Genomic DNA, 20,337 nt, shown 5'->3' with positions numbered 1-20,337 from the left:
TCTTAGATATGACACCAGAAATATAAGCAACAAAAGAAAAGATAATTTGGACTTCAATACTTTTGTTCATCAAAGTATTATCAAAACAGTGAAAAGATAACCCAAAGAATGGGAGAAAATATTTATGAGTCACATATCTGATAAGAATCTACTATCTAGAATGTATAAAGAACTCTTACAACAGCAAAAAAAAGAAAAAAGAAAAGAAAAACCCAACCCAATTAAAAAATGAGCAAAGGACTTGAATAGACATTTTGCCAAAGAAGAAATACAAATGGACAATAAGCACATGAAAAGGTGTGTGAAATCATTATTCATTTGGGAAATGCAAATCAAAATCACAATGAGATACTATTTCACTTCCATTAGGATGGCTGTAAGATACAGAATAACAAGTGTTAGAGAGGATGTGAAGAAATGGAACACTTGTACTTTGCTGGTGGGCATGTAAAATGGTGCAGCCACTGTGGAAAAAAGCTTGGTGGTTCCTCAATAAGTTAAGCATAGAATTACAATATGACCCAGCAATTCCACTCCCAGATGTATAATTAAAAGAAATGAAAGCCTGTGTTCAAACAAAACTGCATACACAAATGTTCATAACAGCACACTTTAGCCAAAAGTGGAAACAACCTGAATGTCTATCAACTAATGAATGGATAAACTATATATTATATCCATACAGGGGAATATCATTCAGCCATAAAAAGGGATGAAGTACTGATACATGCTGTAACATGGATGAACCTTGAAAACATGTTATATGATAGAAGCCAGTCATAAAGATAACCTCTTGAATGATTCCATTCATATGAAACATGCAGTATAGGCAAATCCATAGAGACAGAAAGCAGATTAGTGTTTACCGGTCACTAATTGCAAATTTTATGTGTATTTCACAAAACACACAAAAAGAAGAGATGTGAATGGCAGTTGAGCACACATAAAGATAATGACTATCAATGGTCATTAAGGAAGTGCAAATTACAACTACAATGAAATATCATGACACACCTACAAGAAAACATGCTATGTGAAGGAAACCAGTCACGGCTTGGATCAGAAACTCTGAAGATGACAAATGCTGGCAAGGATGTGAAACAACTGGAACTCTCACGTATCACTGGTAGGAATGCAAAATGGCACAGCCACTTTGAGGAATACTTTGGCAGTTTCTTACAAAGTTAAACATGCACTTACCATGTGACCCAGCAACACCACCCTTAGAGATTTACCCAAGAACAATGAAGGCATGCATCCTCATGAAAACCTATATCCAAATAATATGAGCAGCTTTCTTAATCATTGCTGAATAGTGGAAATAACCTAAATATTCATCACCTGCTAAGTGGGTAAATATTATACATCCATAAATGAAAAACTACTCAGTAATAAAAAGGAGCAAACTAGAAATATTTATAGTAACGTAAATGAATCTCAGAAGCGTCATCTCAGTGAAAGAAGTCAGACTCAAAGTCTGTGTGTATGACTTTCTGGAAAAGGTAAAACTGTAGAGACAAAAAACAGATTAGTGTTAGCAGGGGCTGTGATTGAGAGGAAGGGATTAACTGCAGTGCGGCATAAGGGAAATTTGGGGGTGGTGGAAATATTCTCTGTTATTTGTAGTGGCTGTTACACAACTGTGTATGTTGTCAAAATATATAGAACAATACACACAAAAAATAAATTTTACTATATATAGGTTCAATTAAGCTGACTTTTAAAACCACCTGTTTTTTATTCTCCATTATTGTGTTTCTGAGGAACACAGTATTAAAGTTTTTAATACTTTTAATTTAATTTTCACAGTATTAAAAGTAGAAGGAAGTTCGTTTCTAGACCTGAAGATCAAAATGCTGCATTCTTTCTTGCCATAATCCTATGGCCCAGATATAAAGTCATTGGGTCCATTCAACATGAATGAGAACCAGAAAGAAATGTCAGTGTCATGCTTCTGGGTCATCAAGAAGAATAAATAGGGAATGGGAGAAGAAATGCAGAAAAGTTGAGTCTGCGGGAAATCAACCAGCTGTCAACCTACAGAGGGGAAAGAGGTAGTAGTGAGGCCCAGTTCAGGAGGAAAAGTGATTTTCAGTTTATCTCTGGACTCACCATGGAAAGCATTTTCAGTCCTTTGCATCCTAGAATCCCAAGCAATTGGATCCTTTGAGAAAGTGTGACAGAGCATTTATATTTAGATGAAAACAAAAGAATTCCAAATCTGTTCAATCAATTTACAGAAAGGAGCTGGTTTTTGTACCCTCACACTTTTCATAGTGCTCAGCAACTACTGGGAACAAAACAAATATTTGAAGAATTAATGAATGAATACACTAAAACTTGCTGAAGGGCAGAACAATTTTCTATTAAATTAAAAACTCTAAAGGCAAATGTAATATGACTATTGTTCTGTCCATTATTACTTCAATAGTACTAGAGAAAACCGTATTTCATTCTTTATTGTGTGCTTGTTCTGAACAAGTCCTCGTCAAAAGAGTTTGCTCCAGTATTTTCAGGGTTTTAAAAGATAGAATAGATCTAAACAGAGTCAATGTAGACCTCAACAATTGAATATACAATTTCAGCAAAGTAGGTCCTTTGCAGTTTGAGCCCACTAAAGCTACTACATGGATCATATAATTGATTTGTGGCACATTCTGCCTGCATCTACCCAATGGTTTATTAAAATAGAATAGACAAATGCCAATAAAATGAAAAGCTCCACTGAGAATTGAGCAAACCACATTGCTTTCTTCACACCTAGGGTGTTCCAACCAATAGTAATTTTACAGCAGCTCTCTGTAGTACCAGATACAGAGCTCAGTAATCAGGAGTCCACAATACAAGTAAGCCTTTCTCTAAAGCACAACAAAGAAATGAGTTTATGAAATCACCATTAAATATAATAGAACACTGGAGAGATGAGTAGAACAGAGGAAAGATGAAATGATGAACACAACACATAAGAACCAATTAAAAATGTACCATCTCTGCAGGAAAGCAACCATGTGTTTATAAAGCTCTTTATGAATATTAAGTACCGTAGCATAAGATGATTAGAACTGAGAGCCTCAAAAATCTGTGGCCGAAAGAGGTTCAATTATCAAAGAAAGATACCTAAAAATAGATTAAATAGTATAATCAGCTCCCCAATTTATCATTATTATCCCAGTTTGGAGTATCACTTATCTTTAGTAAGATGCAGTGTATGGTTAAGAAATAATCTTTATCGTCACTTTTCTTAATAATATAACACATATATTTCATATGTGTATGATTTCTACTTTGCTACAAAAATCTGAGCATAGAGAATCAACTGTTTTAAGAAAGAATTTTTAAAATTAAATCAGAATAGGTGTTGTGCTGGGCAATTCAGTTGCTCAGGAACTGGGATAGAGTGGTGAGGGGTTAAGTGTGACAAAATAGAAGGTGGTTAATAGCATAGTTATTTGGAGGGCGGGGGTGGGAAAGCAAAATTTAGAGACTCAGAAACTAAAGAAAATTATTTTCATAGAGAAAAAAATTCCACCACCTTTAGAGACCATTTGAACACTGAGAATATAAAAATTTCAAAACTTTGAATTAGCTTTTTTGTTGGCCTGTGTTGATTTATTCTTTCAGCAAATATTTATTCGATGCCAGTCATATACAGTGGAGTAATAGATACCAGAAATACAAAGATGAGTAAGACACAGCCCCCGTAGCTTGCTATTTTTAGGAGTCAAAAGGCTTTTAAACATCAAATATCTCTTACCAATTTGCATTTTGGTTAGTTGTGTGTAGAGGAATTAACAACATTTTGTTGGATTTTCATCAAACCCCAAAAGAATTTTTTAAAAATAGGAGAACATTAAGGATAAATACACCCCTAGTAGAAGTAGGAACATTACATTTTAGATTTGGCCAATAGAAAATATTTTGTATATAAATTAAAAAAAAAAAAAAAAAAAAACCTGTTTTCAACTTTCATGTCCCAGCCCTTCCTTTCTTATATTATGGAACTTTACTCAGTGGCTAATAGTATTGTTCCACTGTAGCCACAACACTGAAGTTATATCTTTTTCAGAGTGCCTGGACTAGTTTCCTATATGCAAATAAGTAAACAGCCATTTCCATTGACATCAGAATAAGTTCTGGTCTCTCCTTCATTTATTGACACTTCTCCCTGTGTGTGTAAACAGGCATGTGATCAATGCTACAATCAATGCCTTGGGAATATGGTAAGATTAGGGAGATATATACAGAGAATCAATATGAACCACATTCACTCTCTAGGCCACATGTAATTTGAATTTATTCCACATTTGATTAAGTCATTTTCCCCCAATCCCTATTTTCCTCTAACCCTTAGATGGTTACTACTTAAATATTTAACCATGGGCGAACAAACGAACCATGTGTTCCTGTAGATTCTAGTTCTATCTAGAGTAATATTTGTATAAAAAAGAGATTATGCAGATTTCTGGGAAATACATTTTATACAAGATTTCATTCCATTTTTAAAAATTACTCATCAACTTACCAAACCCAAACTCAGGTTATCCAGTGATAATGGAAATTACTGATGGTTTTTCAAAGCTCACGTTAGCTCCTCCCTAGCCACCATCCCTCCCTTTCATGGAAAACGTTCTTCAGACTGACGGAGACTCTGCTTTAAGCCGTTTCAAGCCTTACCCCAGAGCAGTGGTTCCAAGCATTTTTTTCTTTATTTTTATGGACCAGTGAAACCCCTCTAAATGTTTTGGGAGCTAAGATAATATTGTTATCTTTTAATTCTTCAACTAAAAATTTAAAAGGCAAAAACACAGCTACAAGAATTTAAACAAAAGAATAACCCAAAAAATAAAGTTACAGCCTCATAACAGATTTATAAATATTATATATGTATATATATATAATGCACTTAGCTCCATGAAAACGCTCAGAATTCTTACTTTTTTTCCATCTTGCCACAGATTGCCTTTTGGGAAAAACTACCTTTGTGCTTTGCATAGATAGGGGCTATAAAGGAACAAGTTAACCAAATATTCAATTTCTGCTGTTTATGTACCATGGCATGGGCTTAGGTTTACACTGGCAGCAGAGTAGAGAAATGCAAGGAAGTGAGAAAATGTATGAATCAGCTCCATACCATCTTAGCCTTCATATTATTGCCAGTGTGGTCAATACCTCACACACGCAATGAGCAGGGGAAAGGCCAAGGCAAGAAGATTATTACTCAAAGTTTTCCCCAGTCAAGTTAGTGTGCAACCAGTAAACAATAAAATTTCTCTGAATTCAGGAACAATTTAAGTAAAAAGTCACTGTCAGACATTGGAGTGGATGAAAAAAATTTTTTTTTGTTTTTTGTTTTTTGTTTTGAGACGGAGTCTCACTCTGTTGCCAGGCTGGGTGCAATGGCACGATCTCAGCTCACTGCAACCTCCGACTCTCTCATTCAAGCCATTCTCCTGCCTCAACCTCCCAAGTAGCTGGGATTACAGGCACGTGCCACCATGCCCTGCTAATTTTTGTATTTTTTTCTTTTTTTTTTTTCTTTTTCTTTTTTTTAGTAGAGACGGGGTTTCACCATGTTGGCCAGAATGGTCTCAATCTCCTGACCTCATGATCCACCTGTCTCAGCCTCCCAAAGTGCTGGGATTACAGGTCTGAGCCACTGCGCTCGGCCGAAAATTGTTATTAAAAGATGCAGTGTGAGTATCAAAATACAAGTGATGGCTTAGGTATCTCCATCTGCTGTCAAGGCTTATGCATACCCAAAGCTTATTAAAGTGACCTGCAGGAAGGTAATGTAACATAAGAAAGTGGTAAAATTATCTACAGTCTTTGCAACTAGGGTTTGTGTGTGTGTGTGTGTGTGTGTGTGTGTGTTTTAATGTGAATTACCTTGTATGTGGTTGAGAAATAAGAGATCAATATCAGGAGACTCATATTGGTTTCAAACTCATTTATATTTTGAAGTAATTGGAGTAACTTTTCTTATGGGCAAGCATAAAGCCTTTCTAAATATGAAGGTCTCAGGAATAAAAACTTAAAATCTACAAACATGCTTTCCTTTAGTGCAAATAGTGGCTGTTCCAATGGCTCAAAGAACTGCTGGTTTTCTACCACGTTAAGCTCTTCAGCAAAAGTGGAAGTCCAGATGGTGAAACCACAAAGATATTTCCCCTATATTAACGTGACAGACTGATGAAAAAGGCAGATGAAATATGATCCTAGATCATACTTTCAATTTAGCTCAAAAAGGTCTACTTTAGAAGCAACTGTCGCCAAGACCCATATCTCAAAGGAGAAACACAAGCCCCAGGATCTAGGCTGCAAAGAGTGTATCACTTTAGCTAGATGCAGAGGCTGGGAGAATGTTAACTGTACTAGCCACTTTACTATAATGTTTATTGGTTTTGTTAGTGCTTGGCTCAAAGTTCCATAGGCTTTGAGTCATCTGCCCCCAACTCTGTTTTTTCCACAAGCCCTGATATTTTTAGCATACAATTTTGTAGAACTATGGTTGTAGCTAAAACGCCTGTAGTTTATTTTCACACAGCAGCCAAAGCACCTGTGTGACCCAGAGAAGGGTAGTGTCCTGGACAGGGGTCTTAGAAGGTTATTAGAAGGAATTGTAATTGGGTTTGCAGCAGCATCTAGAGGAAATGGCTCCTGATGTGATCTGTTTCTTGGCATTGAAGTGTCTCTGGTTTGGAGAAAGGCAATGCATCAAGCTATTGTAACTTAATGGGAAAGGAGAGAAAGAAACAGTAAAGAATATTTAGTTCCCTTATTTCTAATTATGTGTTTCTTCTGTAATCTTCTAATCCAGGGTTGGTATATAGAATTCCTCTCAAGTGCCAACTCCAATTGACTGGTGGTGGCTGCCTGAGGCACCGAAGGGAGAAGGATGCTGAGGCCCTGCTGGGCTTCCTGGAAAGACTGCCACGACTGATTAGTGATATCTGTCAGGAGTTGCTGCACCTGTGTCACCCCCATAATCTATGATACAGTTGGGGAAATTTGCCCAGCAAGATGAATGATCTGGGAAGACAACCAGACTTGGTTCTGGAATTGGTACATTTACCTTTGAAAATGAACAAATGGATTCTTAGATAACCAGTATATCTCTGTCAGTTTCACCTGAGGCTGCTCATTTGGGTGAGCTGAGAAAATGGAGTGTTTAAACCAGCAATGCTAAAGACATTAGAAGTCCTAACACCAACAATGCTACTTAACTGAAAAAGCACTGCTTAAAGGATCCTACCATTCATTATATTTTGACTTGTTGTGCATTGAGAAACTGTGGAGTATTTACCATCCCTCTCCCATAACCCTACTTAATACTTGCCGTATTTCTTCAACTATAAGATGCCACCCCATCAGTGTACACCAGGAGACAGTCAAGATGTAGTTTTCACATGTGTGAACTTGGTTATTTCTGGTGCTCTTGGAGTGGGCAGCTGTAACTTCTTGATATTTAAACTAACAAATTATTTAAGAACAATTTGAGGAAAGAATATGAGTCTCGTTACTGTCTGAAAACCTTTCTTTCCCAATGAAGAGAAAAAAGCATAATCCATACTTGCAGAACAGTGTCAGCAGCTCAGAAGAAAACCCTAGAAAAAATAATTCAGTGGAATATCCTTGTAAGAAATGCCACATCGCCAGTGTTTTAGACAGCACAGAGGACAGACTGAATAGGGAAGTGCATGGATATCAGACATCAGCATGTCTGAGTTAAAGAGTGGTTCAGAGAAGTCCATCTCTAAATGCGAGTCTTTAGAAGGGCTTAACCAATGTATTTCTCTTTTATTTCCTTTTTATGTTTGCAAAAGATACACATAGACAAATCCGAAAGAACTTTTCTATTAAGTATAAATTTCTTTCTCATTGGTACATAAAATATTGTTGTGTTTTATGGTGCCTTAAATTCAATGAAATGTGGTATAATTTGCATTCATGGTATAAGTTAGGAAACGTAGCAGCAAAAATTTCATTATTCATTGTCCAAGCTCCCTGATCACATTAGTTGCACATCTAGAATTAGAATTTATAAAACCTTAATTCTTGCCTACCCTCTTGAGTGTCACCTGTTGCCATATTTCAGAAAGGTTTCTTTAAGTAACCAAATTATGGGCTGGATGGCTGAATAGGTCAGCCTAAAATAAAGCCACTCTATAGGCCAAACAAATGACTGTTCTCTATGGGTAAATGTTTCCTAGTCCAAGGACGCACTGTAGCTTTAGCATAGATATAAAAGGAAGAATGGACATTATTTGAATTATTTTGCTAATAATCAACTGTCATTTTGATAAGAAATACTTAGCCTCCTTGTCTGCCTACCTCTTTCTTTTCATCTTTAATTTCATTTTCACACCAAAAGCACTTTTTTGTGTGAACTTTTACAATTAGTAATCATGGTACAAAGAAACTATTAGGCTGAACCATATACAAATTGACAATATTTTACCATTTTTGACCTACAGAATCAGCAGGTTTGTGTGGTTCAACTTAATACATGACAGGAGACAGTCATTAAAGCAGTGCACGGTCTGAGGCCAGAGGACATCCCTTCATTCATCATTATTAAGAATCTTCTAAATACAATAGTTCCTCCATTTGAGCTTCTCCTCAGCTATATGAGGAGCCTCTGAATAACACTTTTTGTGTAGGTTTTCTGTCAAGACCTTCATTTGATCAACTGTGTACAATATCTTTTAACTCAATAAACATTTATTGCACACTTTAATATGATCCAGGCACTGTTCTCAGCCTTGGATACAAAGATCAGTGAGTCAGAGCCCCTATTCTTAGAAGCTTGCAGTCTAGGAGGGGAGGAGACAGGCATGGACATCATTACAGTGCAAAATAGCAAGTAATATAATAGATAGAAATAACATGCTGAAAAGGCACTGACCCTGCCTGGCTGAGCAAGAATGCCTCAGAGCAGGTGATGTTTATACTGAGTCTTGAAGGATGAGCAATTTACTTGTCAGCAAAGAGGAGGATGATGCAACACCACCCAACAAAATGGTTTGTTCCAAGCCACAGAAGTACAAGAAGAAGAACCTGAGTTTGAATATAGATAGGACAAAGGCAAGAGAAGGGACAAGGACAAGGGTGACAAAGGTGAGAGAAGTGGCACGAGGTGAGATTTGAATGAAAGTAAGATCCTGGTTATGAAGAGCTCTCCATGTGGGGCTTAGGCGTTTGCATTTTATATAACAAAAGACATTGACATGGGTTGAAATTGCTTAGAAATAAAACCACTTCTTCAGCTTTATTTGTATACCCAGTCCAGTTATCACCTAAGTTTGTAGAAACATTGCATTTGCTACTCTATAGCAGGCAAGAGTTCTTTCTGACCATCCCTGGCACACATGTGAGCCAAAGCAACCTGGATTTGCAAGGGGTTGTTTCAGCCCTGACATCTCTCTTAAACACAGTCATTGAGCTGTGGTTCCTCACTGTGGCTGAAAGCATAGCCAAAGGCTGCATTATTGTGAGATTGTGGCTTTGACAATTATGTGCTCCTCCACTGCAGGGCTCTTACTTTACATGGGTGAAGGAGCTTGCCAATACACGCTCCATGTTTTCATATTTTCCCTATTGGGTAATTGCAAAATGGGTGATTCCACCTAAATACAGCGAGATTGATTTCATCCAAACTGCCGACTGGCTAATCAGTGGCCCAGTTTTCCAGCCATGTGATCTGGCATCTGCGTTTTACCACTCATCAAATTAAATTACACAGCACCAATAAATTACCGGCTCATGACCGGGCAAAACCCTTTTCCTTAAACTCCTTCCTGGTTAATACTTGTGCAATGTTTAATAGTGCCACAGTTTATCTATACAGGGATGTCAACAGGAATGTATCAAAATTTTACCACAAATGGAGATTTATGTATGTGCAAATTATACATAGACACACACATATATGTATAGATATGAATATGTATGAATGAGTTATTCTATTGATGTGAATTTTCCAGATGCCTAAAGCTAAGTCAAAAATTAAATCCAAGTCAAAACAAAAATCAAAAATTTTTGTTTCATTTTACTTAATCGAGTCTTTATGGAAATATTTCTGAAAGTGCTGGAAATGTAAGTTCTGGAGTCAGCCTGCTCTGTTCGAATCCCTGTTTCTTTATCTACTGACTTTCCGTCTTTGGGCAAGTCGTAATCTTTCTGAGCCTCAACTTTCTTATGTATAAAATAAGAACAATAGTAACCACCTCATAGGGTTGCTATGTGAATTAAATGAGGTGTGCATATACAACATTTGATAGGCAGTGGGCATTCAAGAAATGCTAGCAATGAATACTTTATGCATATTAGAATTGCTTCTTGAAAGCTGGGGCCATCATGGTGAACATTAATGATTGTAAGACAGCTAATAACTGATGCCCTCAGCTCCTGTTAAGAGCCAGAAAGTTATTTGCCTCTCCATTAAATTGACCCAGATTGCCAGGATTCTTTCCAGTCTTTTCTGGGTTTTGAGTTTTTATATAGCATCCCGACATGGTTTCACTCTGTGGCCCCATCCAAGTCTCATCTTGAACTGTAATCCCCATAATCCCCATGTGTTAAGGGAGGGACCTGGTGGGAGGTGATTGCATCATGTCGGCAGTTTCCCCCATTCTGTTCTCATGATAGTGAGTGAGTTTTCATGAGATCTGGCAGTTTTATAAGTGTTTGACAGTTCCTCCTTCACACACTCTCTCTCTTGCCTGCCACCATGTAAGACGTGCCTGCTTCCCCTTCCGCTGTGATTATAAGTTTCTCAAGGCCTCCTCAGCCATTTGGAACTGTGAGTCAATTAAACCTCTTTTCTTTATAAATTACCCAGTCTCAGGGAAGTTCTTAATAGCAGTGTGAGAATGAACTAATACATATCCCTTGCTATTAGACTATTGGTTATCACATTTTGAAATCACTAATATCTAGGATCCTAGCCATTTTCTTCCTCCTGTAGTGTTTTACTGACAAATTAAATAATCCAACTTGATAAAATTCTATCTAAAGCAGGTTAGAAGCTCTAATTAAATAATCAAGTCTGCGCTTAAGTGACTGTACTATGTACTGCCTATTTTAGCCACTCAAAGATCTTGTCTGCTGATTTCAAGATTATCAGTTATGTTTGTGATAGATGATGTTGCTGTAAGAGACCTCCAGAAAAGTGAGAGGATGCTCTTAATATTTCATGTTTATATCTGAGTGACACAGGTCTACAGAGGCCCATGTCTTTAGAGGTTCAACAGGGAAATAATAGTACCATCCCTATTTAAAAAGTGAATATAACATATACATTAAAAATATCTATGGCAAAGTTTTTCTGCTTTAAGAAAACTGTAGGCTCTGTAAGCCAGGCATGGTGGCTTATGCCTGTAATCTCAACACTTTGGGAAGCCAAGACAGGAGAATAGCTTGAGACCAGGAGTTGAAGACCAGCCTGGACAACATAGTGAGACCCCATCTCTAAAAAAATTTTTTTAATTAGCCAGGCATGGTGGTGTGCATTTACAGTCCTAACTACCAGGAAGCTAAGGCAGGAGAATCTCTTGGCCCAGGAGTTCAAGAGTACAGTGAGCTATGATCATGCCACAGCACTTCAGCCTAGACAACAGAGCAAGACCCTATCTCTAGAAGAAAAAAAAAAAAAAAACTGTAAGGGAATATACTGACTCAGCCTATCTAGAACAAAGATCTCAGCACCATAATTTAAATAGCATTTATTACATTTCTTGATTTTTTTTCCTGATTTTCAGATAAGTGAATCCTCATGGGCCTTACTCTATTACTATCCGTGAAAACATTGTATAGGAGAGACCAGAACTGTCATATTGTCATCCATGTGGATGGAGCCCCCTGAAGTTGTACAGTGAAGCAGTCCCAAGCAGATGGCCATTAGAGCAAGTTTTCATATTCTGGTTTTTTAGAGGGTTTTTGGTGCTTCAGTGGGCAAGTCATCTCAGTGTCCAACATAACTGCATTCACCTCCCACTCATTCTCCTTACTGCAAATGCTTATTAGCCATCATCCATCCAAATTTTGAGAATATTTTCTCCAGAAAACAATCTCTGTGCCTTTTTTCATACGTTCAGATATGAAAATAAAAAGCTGTTAAAAAAGACTGCTTTGGGGTCAGTCTTCCTCTCAGGACTGAAAGTTCCTTAAGGACAAGGTTGTGAAATTTTAAAATTCTCCTGCTTCCAGTGCTCAACATGGGGCCTGGGCCAGAACAGCGCTCAGGAAATATGTGAGGAAGAAAGAACCATGGGGTGAGGAATGGTGGAGAGAAACTGAAGAAGGATGTCTTGGTCAATTTGGGCCACTATAGCAAAATACCATAGACTGGGTGGCTAATAAACAGAAATGTCTTTCTCACAGTTCTGAGGTCTGGGAAGTGCAAGATCAAGGCACTGGCAGATCCAGTGTCTGGTGAGAGCCCCCTTTCTCATAGATGGCACCTCTGGCTGTGTCCTCACATGGTGGAAAGGACCAACAAGCTTCCTTGGGCCTGTTTGATAAGGAGCACTAATTCCATTCATGAGGACTTTGCCTATGACCTAATCACCTCCCCAAATGCCCCACCTTCTAATACCATCACCTCGGGTTAGGACTTCAACATATGAATTTGAGGGGGATAAACATTCAGACCATAGGCCCTACTAATTTTGAAGTTCAACCCACTTCTGATTATCTTATCTAATAACTGAAAATTTAAACATTTATGAATATAAATATAAACACTTGAACTGGGGTTGGGGGGAGTTTAGTGAGTCTTGGTTTGTTTTTTATTTCTTGTGTGTGCATTGTTTGTTTGTTTGTTTTTTCTGGTGCTTCTTGTGAGAAATCTTGATTTCTCCAAGTAGACTAGCCTTTTCCAGGTGGGTGTTGCCATGACAGCACAATAGAGCGCAGAATGTCAATTGCAGTCTTCTTTTTACTTTTTCAGGTTACAAATGCTGCTGCCAACTGTCCTGGCCAAATGACTCTGCATCACAAACCTTTCCTTGCATGTGGAGGGGATGGATTTACTCAGTCCAACTTTGATGGCTGCATCACTTCTGCCCTATGTATTCTGGAAGCTCTAAAGAATTACATTTAGTGCTTATATCCTTATTCTCTACATGTACACTGGGTTTTTATTTTCACAATTTTCTGTTATTGATTATTTTGTTTTCTATTTTGTTAAGAAAAATTACTGGAAAATTGTTCCTCACTTATTGTCATTTTTCATGTGGAGTATAAAATCAATTTTGTAATTTTAATAGTTACAACCCATGCTAGAATGGAAATTCTTCGCACCTTGCACCTTCCCTACTTTTCTGAATTGCTTTGACTACTCCTTGTTGGAGGAAAAGTGGTACTTAAAAAATAACAAACGACTCTCTCAAAAAAATTGCATTAAATCACGATAACAGTTTATGTGCCAAAAACTTGATTATCCTTATGAAAATTTCAATTCTGAATAAAGAATAATCACATTATCAAGGCCCCATCTTAAGTCTTCAGATGTGTCCTTGAATCAATATTTTTGCAAATTATACAAAAGAAGATTTTTCCAAAATGTGAGTAACAGAGTGTAATTCTTATTTCTTATTTATCCCCCAAGTTATTAAGTGATCCTGAATTGTAGGTCATATATGTCATCATCTTAGCGTGGAAGGCAACTTGACTGACAAAGAGACCTTCCTTCAGATTTTCAGAAAATAATAAGATTCCAGTTGATTTTCCCAGCCACACAGTACTTTTTAACTTTAAAACAAATCCCAGTCTTAATATGAAAGATGAAAATTAAATAGAAACAGAGAGAAAATACATCGATCCTTACCTTTTGCTATCTTTTATGGCTGGTGCTGTTACTTTATGGGCTCTCCAGTATGTGCTGTGGCATTTAGACTGTGTCAAGTTTAATGAATTTAACACAACAAAAAATTTACTGAACCATAAAATAGATGCACTTAAAATAGTTCAATATTTGCCAAGTTGGTGGTTCAGCATATCACCCACATGCTTCAGTGACCTGTCCCCATGACTTGCTAGCTGGAGAAAAATCAATCTCCAGCCTTCCAAACCAGCTACCTGTTGCTAATTTGGAAAGCAAAATGATGAGTTCTATTCCAGTGTTTTGAAAGGGGAAAAATTATTGCAGCCTCTCAAACTAACAAAAGTTCAACAAAAGACTTCTTACTCTAATAGTGTTTAAAGTTTCACACTTACATGTCCACTATCATATATATACATATACAGGCACAGGCAGAACTTGCTTCTATGGCTGCAAAGTGGGTTTTATGACCATATAGCATATTATTGTATGTTTCCTCTTAGCAATAAATTGGCGAAAAACTTAAATGCCAACATGTGATTAATGTCACTTATTTTGAAAGCAGGGAGAGGAAGAAGGAAATTTGTAGTCTCTATGAAATGATGAAAAAGAGTGACTTTTTGTTATTTTGGCCCATATTTGACTAACATTTGTCTTTATTTATATTTTCAAAATTTTAAATGTAGGGATACATATATAGGTTTGTTATAGAGGTAAACTTGTGTCACAGGGATTTGTTGTATAGATTATTTTGTCACCCAGGAGTTAGGCCTAATACCCATTTGTTATTTTTCCTGATCCTCTCCTCCCTTGCACCCTCTACTCTCAGGTAGGCCCCACTTTCTGTTGTCCCCTCTGTGTGTCCATATGTTCTTATCATTTAGCTCCCTCTTGTAAGTGAGAACATGTGGTATTTGGTTTTATGTTCCGCATTAGTTTCCTAAAGATAATGGCCTCCAGCTCCATCCATGTTCCTGCCAAGGACATGATCTCATTCTTTTTTATGGGTGCATAATATTCCATGGTATGTATGTACCACATTTTCTTTTTCCATATTCTACCATATTTACCCTTAAAATATGGTAGAAAGTTCATTCAAATTAACTATTTTGTTTTTAACAAATATAATTCTAGAGCCATTTGACTGAAAGCACCCTGAGCCTTTAAAAACAATGCTATATTTATTTTATGAATTTATGTCCTCCAAAGGAGCGGGGGAAAGGATTTGTAAAGCTGGGATGGGTTGCTTGGAGAGGGTACTCCTCTAAGCCATTACTAATGACTTTTAATATCTATTCTTTCTAATTCTTCATCTGTTTTTATAAGACTATGGCAATATGAGGAAAAACCCTACTTAATATGTAGATCATTGTTTCTTTGCTATTTTAATTATTTTGAAAACTTATTTTACATTTAGATTTTCTTTCACTTCTTCCCCATTAGAAATGAAATGGTAGAAATATCTCCTCCAGGAAGCCATCCCAGAGGGCCAGAAAATTCAGCTGGCCAGGATGCTCTGAGAGACACAGGGCTACAGTATCAAACTCCCCTGGGAGATCGGAGTCAGCACCAGGTAGAACAGTGGCCAAGGTGTATGTATGCTAGCCCCACGGGGCCACACATCATCACAGTATTTCCAAACAAGAACTTTTATTAATCAAGCCAGCCAAGGAAAGCTGTTCTGTTTTGAAAGGAGCGTATTCAAGTGAGAAACGGCGTGAGCAGTGGGGTGATTTAATACTTGTTAGCTGATAAATATAGCCTTTGCCAGAATAAAACTTTATGATGCAGTGTTGAAAAGCTTAATTACTAAACTGTCTATGCACGTCTTGCTCAGGCAGCAAGGGTGACAAATTATAGCAGTGAAATAGTATTTTTCACCTTTGGCATTTCTGAAGGAGAAAAGTATGTCTAAAAACATTGAGAAAGCAGCAATAATCCCAGACCAGATATTACTGGGGGAGGGTGGGGGGAGGAAGATACTTCATTGAGTCACCAAGCCTTCTGTGCAAAATGCCATGGTCCCCACCCCCCGCCTCCCCACTACCTTGTTAACTGAAGAGAACAGGGTCAATTTTACATTTTTCTGGCATTTTATACTCATCCAAGCGTGTCTGTGTGTGTGTGTGTGTGTGTGTATTTTCACTTTTCATCCTTCTAACACCTCTGTGAAATAAGCAGAGCAGAGGATTCTCATTTACATTTTACAAATGAGGAAACCAAGGCACAGAACTTGGCCAACCAAGGTCATGTAATGATATTCCAGGACAAGAGCCCAAGCCCCTCATGACCCGTTTCTATTTACAGGCACCATGCTGCTGCCAGATGAACATGATAATTAAAACTGAACTGAAATATTAGTTGGGGGTACAGTCCGCACCGTGTGGTCTTCTTATTGATGTTTCATTTCAGAGACTTAACACTAATCCTGATGTGATATATACAGGAGTCTAATATGGGATAAAGTCTCCATAAGTACTGGCTAAGTGATTTATACTCCTGTTACTTTCATTTGCTGGTTTATTTCCTTCTTTGGGGGGTACTTGCTGTGAGAAATAGCTGCATGCTAATGACACTGAATTTCAACCCAGCAGTAGCTGGTTACAGTACAGACTCACTTTCCATCTGATTCCTCTTTGTTTCTTTGTTCCCCTTGTTTTGCTCTCTTCTTTTCTTCCAGTTTCTGCCATTTCTTCCTCCCCTTCTATTTCTTTTTCCTGCCTCTTCTCCTATGCCTACATTCTCAGAAAAACCTGGAATATGAATGCAATCACCTTATCATTCGTAGTATTTGTGCTTCCAGGTTTTAATATATCAGGGTTTTGTTGTGGCTGTTCTTAAAATTTAAAGCTGGAAGCCATCCCAGAGGGATGATCCTGTTTGTTATTCAAGTTGATTGGACAACCCTTATATTGATTTTCGAAAATGATGCAAGAATTTAAAACTGGCCATAGCTTTCAGGGATCTCAGTGCTAATAAACTAAAACATGACTTGTATGGTTTCCTTACACCAATTCTTTACTCTTCTTGTCATATGTGTGCAAAGCCTGGTACCAGGCTCTCTAGTGGACACAATGGAATATAATCAGCAATCCCTACCCAGAGATTCTACTTAGGAGAAGACAAGACCCCTGGAGTGGGAGGCAGAGTAGAGGTACCTGTTGACACATGTTGACAAGGTCACAGGCAGTGAATAAGATGCTCTAATTCGTGAAGCCTAGAGGAATCCTAAGAGAAATGTTTCCTTTGGGGAGAAAAGATCCCTGAACAAATACAGAGAAGCCTCAGTCAAATACATCCAGCAATATCCCTCCCCTCCACACCATACCTGGGTCGACCTGGCTGACTTCAGAATCCAAACTGCATATTAGTGTGGTCAGCACAAGTGAGTTCTTACTGCAGAAAGCTCAGCAGAACAGAGAAAGAGGTCTCTGGCAGGAGACAAAAGCCTCCGCAAACATCAGACGATCTGATGCAGGACCAAACTGCTGTATTTCAGTCTGGAATATATTTGTGTTTTAGCCAGTATCATCTGACCAGGTAAACCAAGGAAGGTTGAATGATAATATGATTCATGTTTCCTTCTCAATAGACAGTAATTGTTGTCCACTCAACAGTTCGCAGCAGAATCCCACAAAAGAGCCTGCTAAGGAGAAAGAATCTCTAAGGGGTTGTAAAAGGCTAGATGAATTATGGAACCCTGTGGAATAGCTAAGCTTAGAGAGGTTTAGAAACCATTTAGACCAGTTCTTAACCATCTTGGATGTTGAACCTGTTTAAGAAGCTATAGAAAGCCATGGTTCTCCTAATAATAACAACAAAGACAACTATGCATATGAGCACATAGAATTTGCATGCCATTTAATGCCTGCTCACCAGCTGCTTGTTTTTGTAAATAAAGTTTTATTGGAACACAGCCTCACCCATTCATTTGTGTATTACCTGTGACTGTTTTGCACTACAACAGTAGAGATAAGTGTTTTTGACAGAGACCATATGGCCTGCAAAATCTAAAATAGTTACTATGTGGTCCTTTAAGAAAATGTTTACTGACCCCTGTTTTAGGTTCAACCCCTCCCCCCACACATCTGTCTGTAGACACTCAGGGGTCCAAGGAGAACCTCTAAATCTTAAACCTATCACTTTATGTAAATATGGTCTTATCTTTGATCCACACATCTGGTCCATTGTTCCTTGATCCTATGCCACGTTGTAAATCCCTTAAGGCAAGCCTGTAACTTTGCAGTTAAGAACACATCATCTGCAGTTAGATCTGCACTTTAATCTAAAGTTTGCCTCTCATTGTGTGACCTTGTGCAGTTACACAATCTCACTTAGCTTCCTTTATCGTCGGCAAAATGAGTTAATGATAACTACCTCATAAGATTGTTGTGAGGCTTACGTTTACATAAAACCTTAAGAGAATGCTGGATACACAGTAAGTACTTAATAAATAATAACAGTGATGATGTTGATCATAAAGTGGGGAGGACGAGAGAGGAGAGGGGAGGAAGAGTTTAACCTGGTGCCTCTGAGGCCTCTCTGAAGGCCAGTTTCTTCTATATTTACATAGGACACAGAAGAATTGATGATAAGGAGAGTTAATGGATTGATAGCAAAGCATGAGGGTTAGTGGATTGATAGCAAAACATGGTCAAACCCAGAAGCTTAAAAGCTCTAGGTTGCTTCAAAACCATGAGACAGAATAGCAGTGTCTCCTGGTGACCAGTTCTGGGCCACTTTCTCTTTTCCAGCTACAGTGAGTAAGTAGACAACTTACCTGGGGAAAAGGTGGTTTGCTCTACTGTAGTCCTGGAAAAACACTAGGAAAGGTCATTATCAGGAGTAGTGATAGTATAAAATAGAAGCATTCTCTGCAAGAACGTTGTCTTTTCTCTTAGCAACCATTTGTGCTGAATGCAAAGAATTGCATGCTTGGATTGGATTCTGCTGAAGATTAGTGAATCTCCGAAACACTGCAAAAACTAGGGGTGAGTTATTTCACACTCCTAAGTGTTTGGCTAAGTATGCAGATTCATTTCCTGTCCCTGGCCTTCATTTTAAAGAGTTCAATTCCTGGTGGGGTCGGTGACATCCTGAATCTGCCACTTACTAGATGTATGATCTTGGTCCAATTTCTTTGTCTCTGAGCCGCAGGGCCCTCGTCTATGAAATGTGGATACAATTTCACCTACTGTAGGATTATTCTGAGGGTTATGGTATGTACATGCAAAGTGTAAGCTTTGCGTCCTGTGTAGAGAAAACACTCCATAAATGCTGGCCATTATTATTACTATTATAATAGTAGAATATGACTTAGGAAAATAATCCCCTTTGATAGCCATCACTGCATCCATAGGTAGCTTTAGATCTAGCTAGGAAGCCACTTCAGTATTTGTAGAGCTCACTGGTGACTGTACTTAAGTGCTACTGTAAGGTTGGCCTCTTCAAAAAGTCTTACTCTTGAATGAATAAATGCTGTGTATGGTTTGTGGCTGTGCTCTTTCGCAGACCTTTCATGGCACTGTGTTCTCCCCCAGCTGATCTAGTCTCCCCACTCTTGTGATACTTATCCCATGTGTACTTACTTGTTCAATATCTACTTGCTGCCAAAACTGCAATAGCCACAAAAGCGGGACCTGGCACGTAGGAGTTACTCAGTAAATATCTGTTGATCCAAAGAATGAATGAATGAATTTGACTAATTAACTTTTTTATTCTAACATTAGTAAGTGGCAAAGGAAAATCTTGCTGACACAGAATTATCCCATAGAGCAAAAATGTACTAACCTCGTCCTTAACAGAGGCAATAATTACAACAGTATCTATATTTTCTTTATGTGGTTTCTATTCAAAGTCATTAGGTGATTTCAGAAAGTCCTCACTTTATACTACATCCCATTGTATTTTGGAAGAGGTGAGGGGAAGGCGGGAGAGTGGCTCTACCATTAGAAGTACAGTACTTAAAATGGGCCATCTCTGTGTAGTTGGTGTGTTGTGTATGCACATGTGTGTGCTAGCATGGGAGAGAGGTGGGGAATGCTGCTGTCCTTGTGCAAACAATCAATATAGCTCCTGTAGCAGTGTATTCTGTTATTGTGACTTTATCACCTACCAATGACATGCGAGCAGGATTATTGACTGACATTCTTATTTTTTCGATACTTTTTAAATTGAATTGCTCTAAAGGTGGCAAGAGTTAGGCCTAGAGTTAGTTGCACCCACTTCTGCAAGACAGTTGCCAACCTCAAACTTGCACCATATATTTTAACCATTACAATAAGCCATGTTTATTTGTCCTTTGGAAAATAAACTATTTTCTGTGAACCAAAAGACTGTCAGAAAATTGAATGTTAGTGATACAGAGACCATTGTGGAGGAAAAAAAAATTGGCAAGTGTCACCTAATTGAGAAATTGAGGTGTTCACCATCATGGCTGAACAACACTCTAAGAATTAGCTCTATATTACAGGAAAGAGCTACAATAATTTGCCTAGAAGCAGGAAACCCATTAA

The 20,337-nt window shown here is 38.0% G+C and overlaps 1 protein-coding gene across 6 annotated transcripts in view; it reads left to right on the top strand.

The window, feature by feature from the left end:
• The window catches only part of RNLS (renalase, FAD dependent amine oxidase), a 413,866-nt gene that overhangs the window by 296,902 nt on the left and 96,627 nt on the right, over positions 1-20,337 (top strand). For 5 of the 6 annotated variants that reach the window (XM_074002163.1, XM_074002164.1, XM_065521117.2 and 2 more), the window contains one exon: positions 12,950-17,738. The exons of the other annotated variant lie outside the window; for it this stretch is intronic. In XM_074002163.1, the coding sequence (XP_073858264.1) occupies positions 12,950-13,102 (153 nt within the window). In that variant the 3' untranslated portion in view covers positions 13,103-17,738. Of the gene's footprint in view, positions 1-12,949; positions 17,739-20,337 lie in introns of those variants that run through there. 6 annotated transcript variants of the gene reach the window in all.

The sequence above is a fragment of the Macaca fascicularis genome, chromosome 9 (assembly GCF_037993035.2).
Source record: "Macaca fascicularis isolate 582-1 chromosome 9, T2T-MFA8v1.1".
In the NCBI taxonomy this organism is placed as follows: Eukaryota; Metazoa; Chordata; class Mammalia; order Primates; family Cercopithecidae; genus Macaca; species Macaca fascicularis.
The sequence above is the reverse complement of the archived record's forward strand: the minus strand, read 5'-3'. Positions and strand labels throughout refer to the sequence as shown.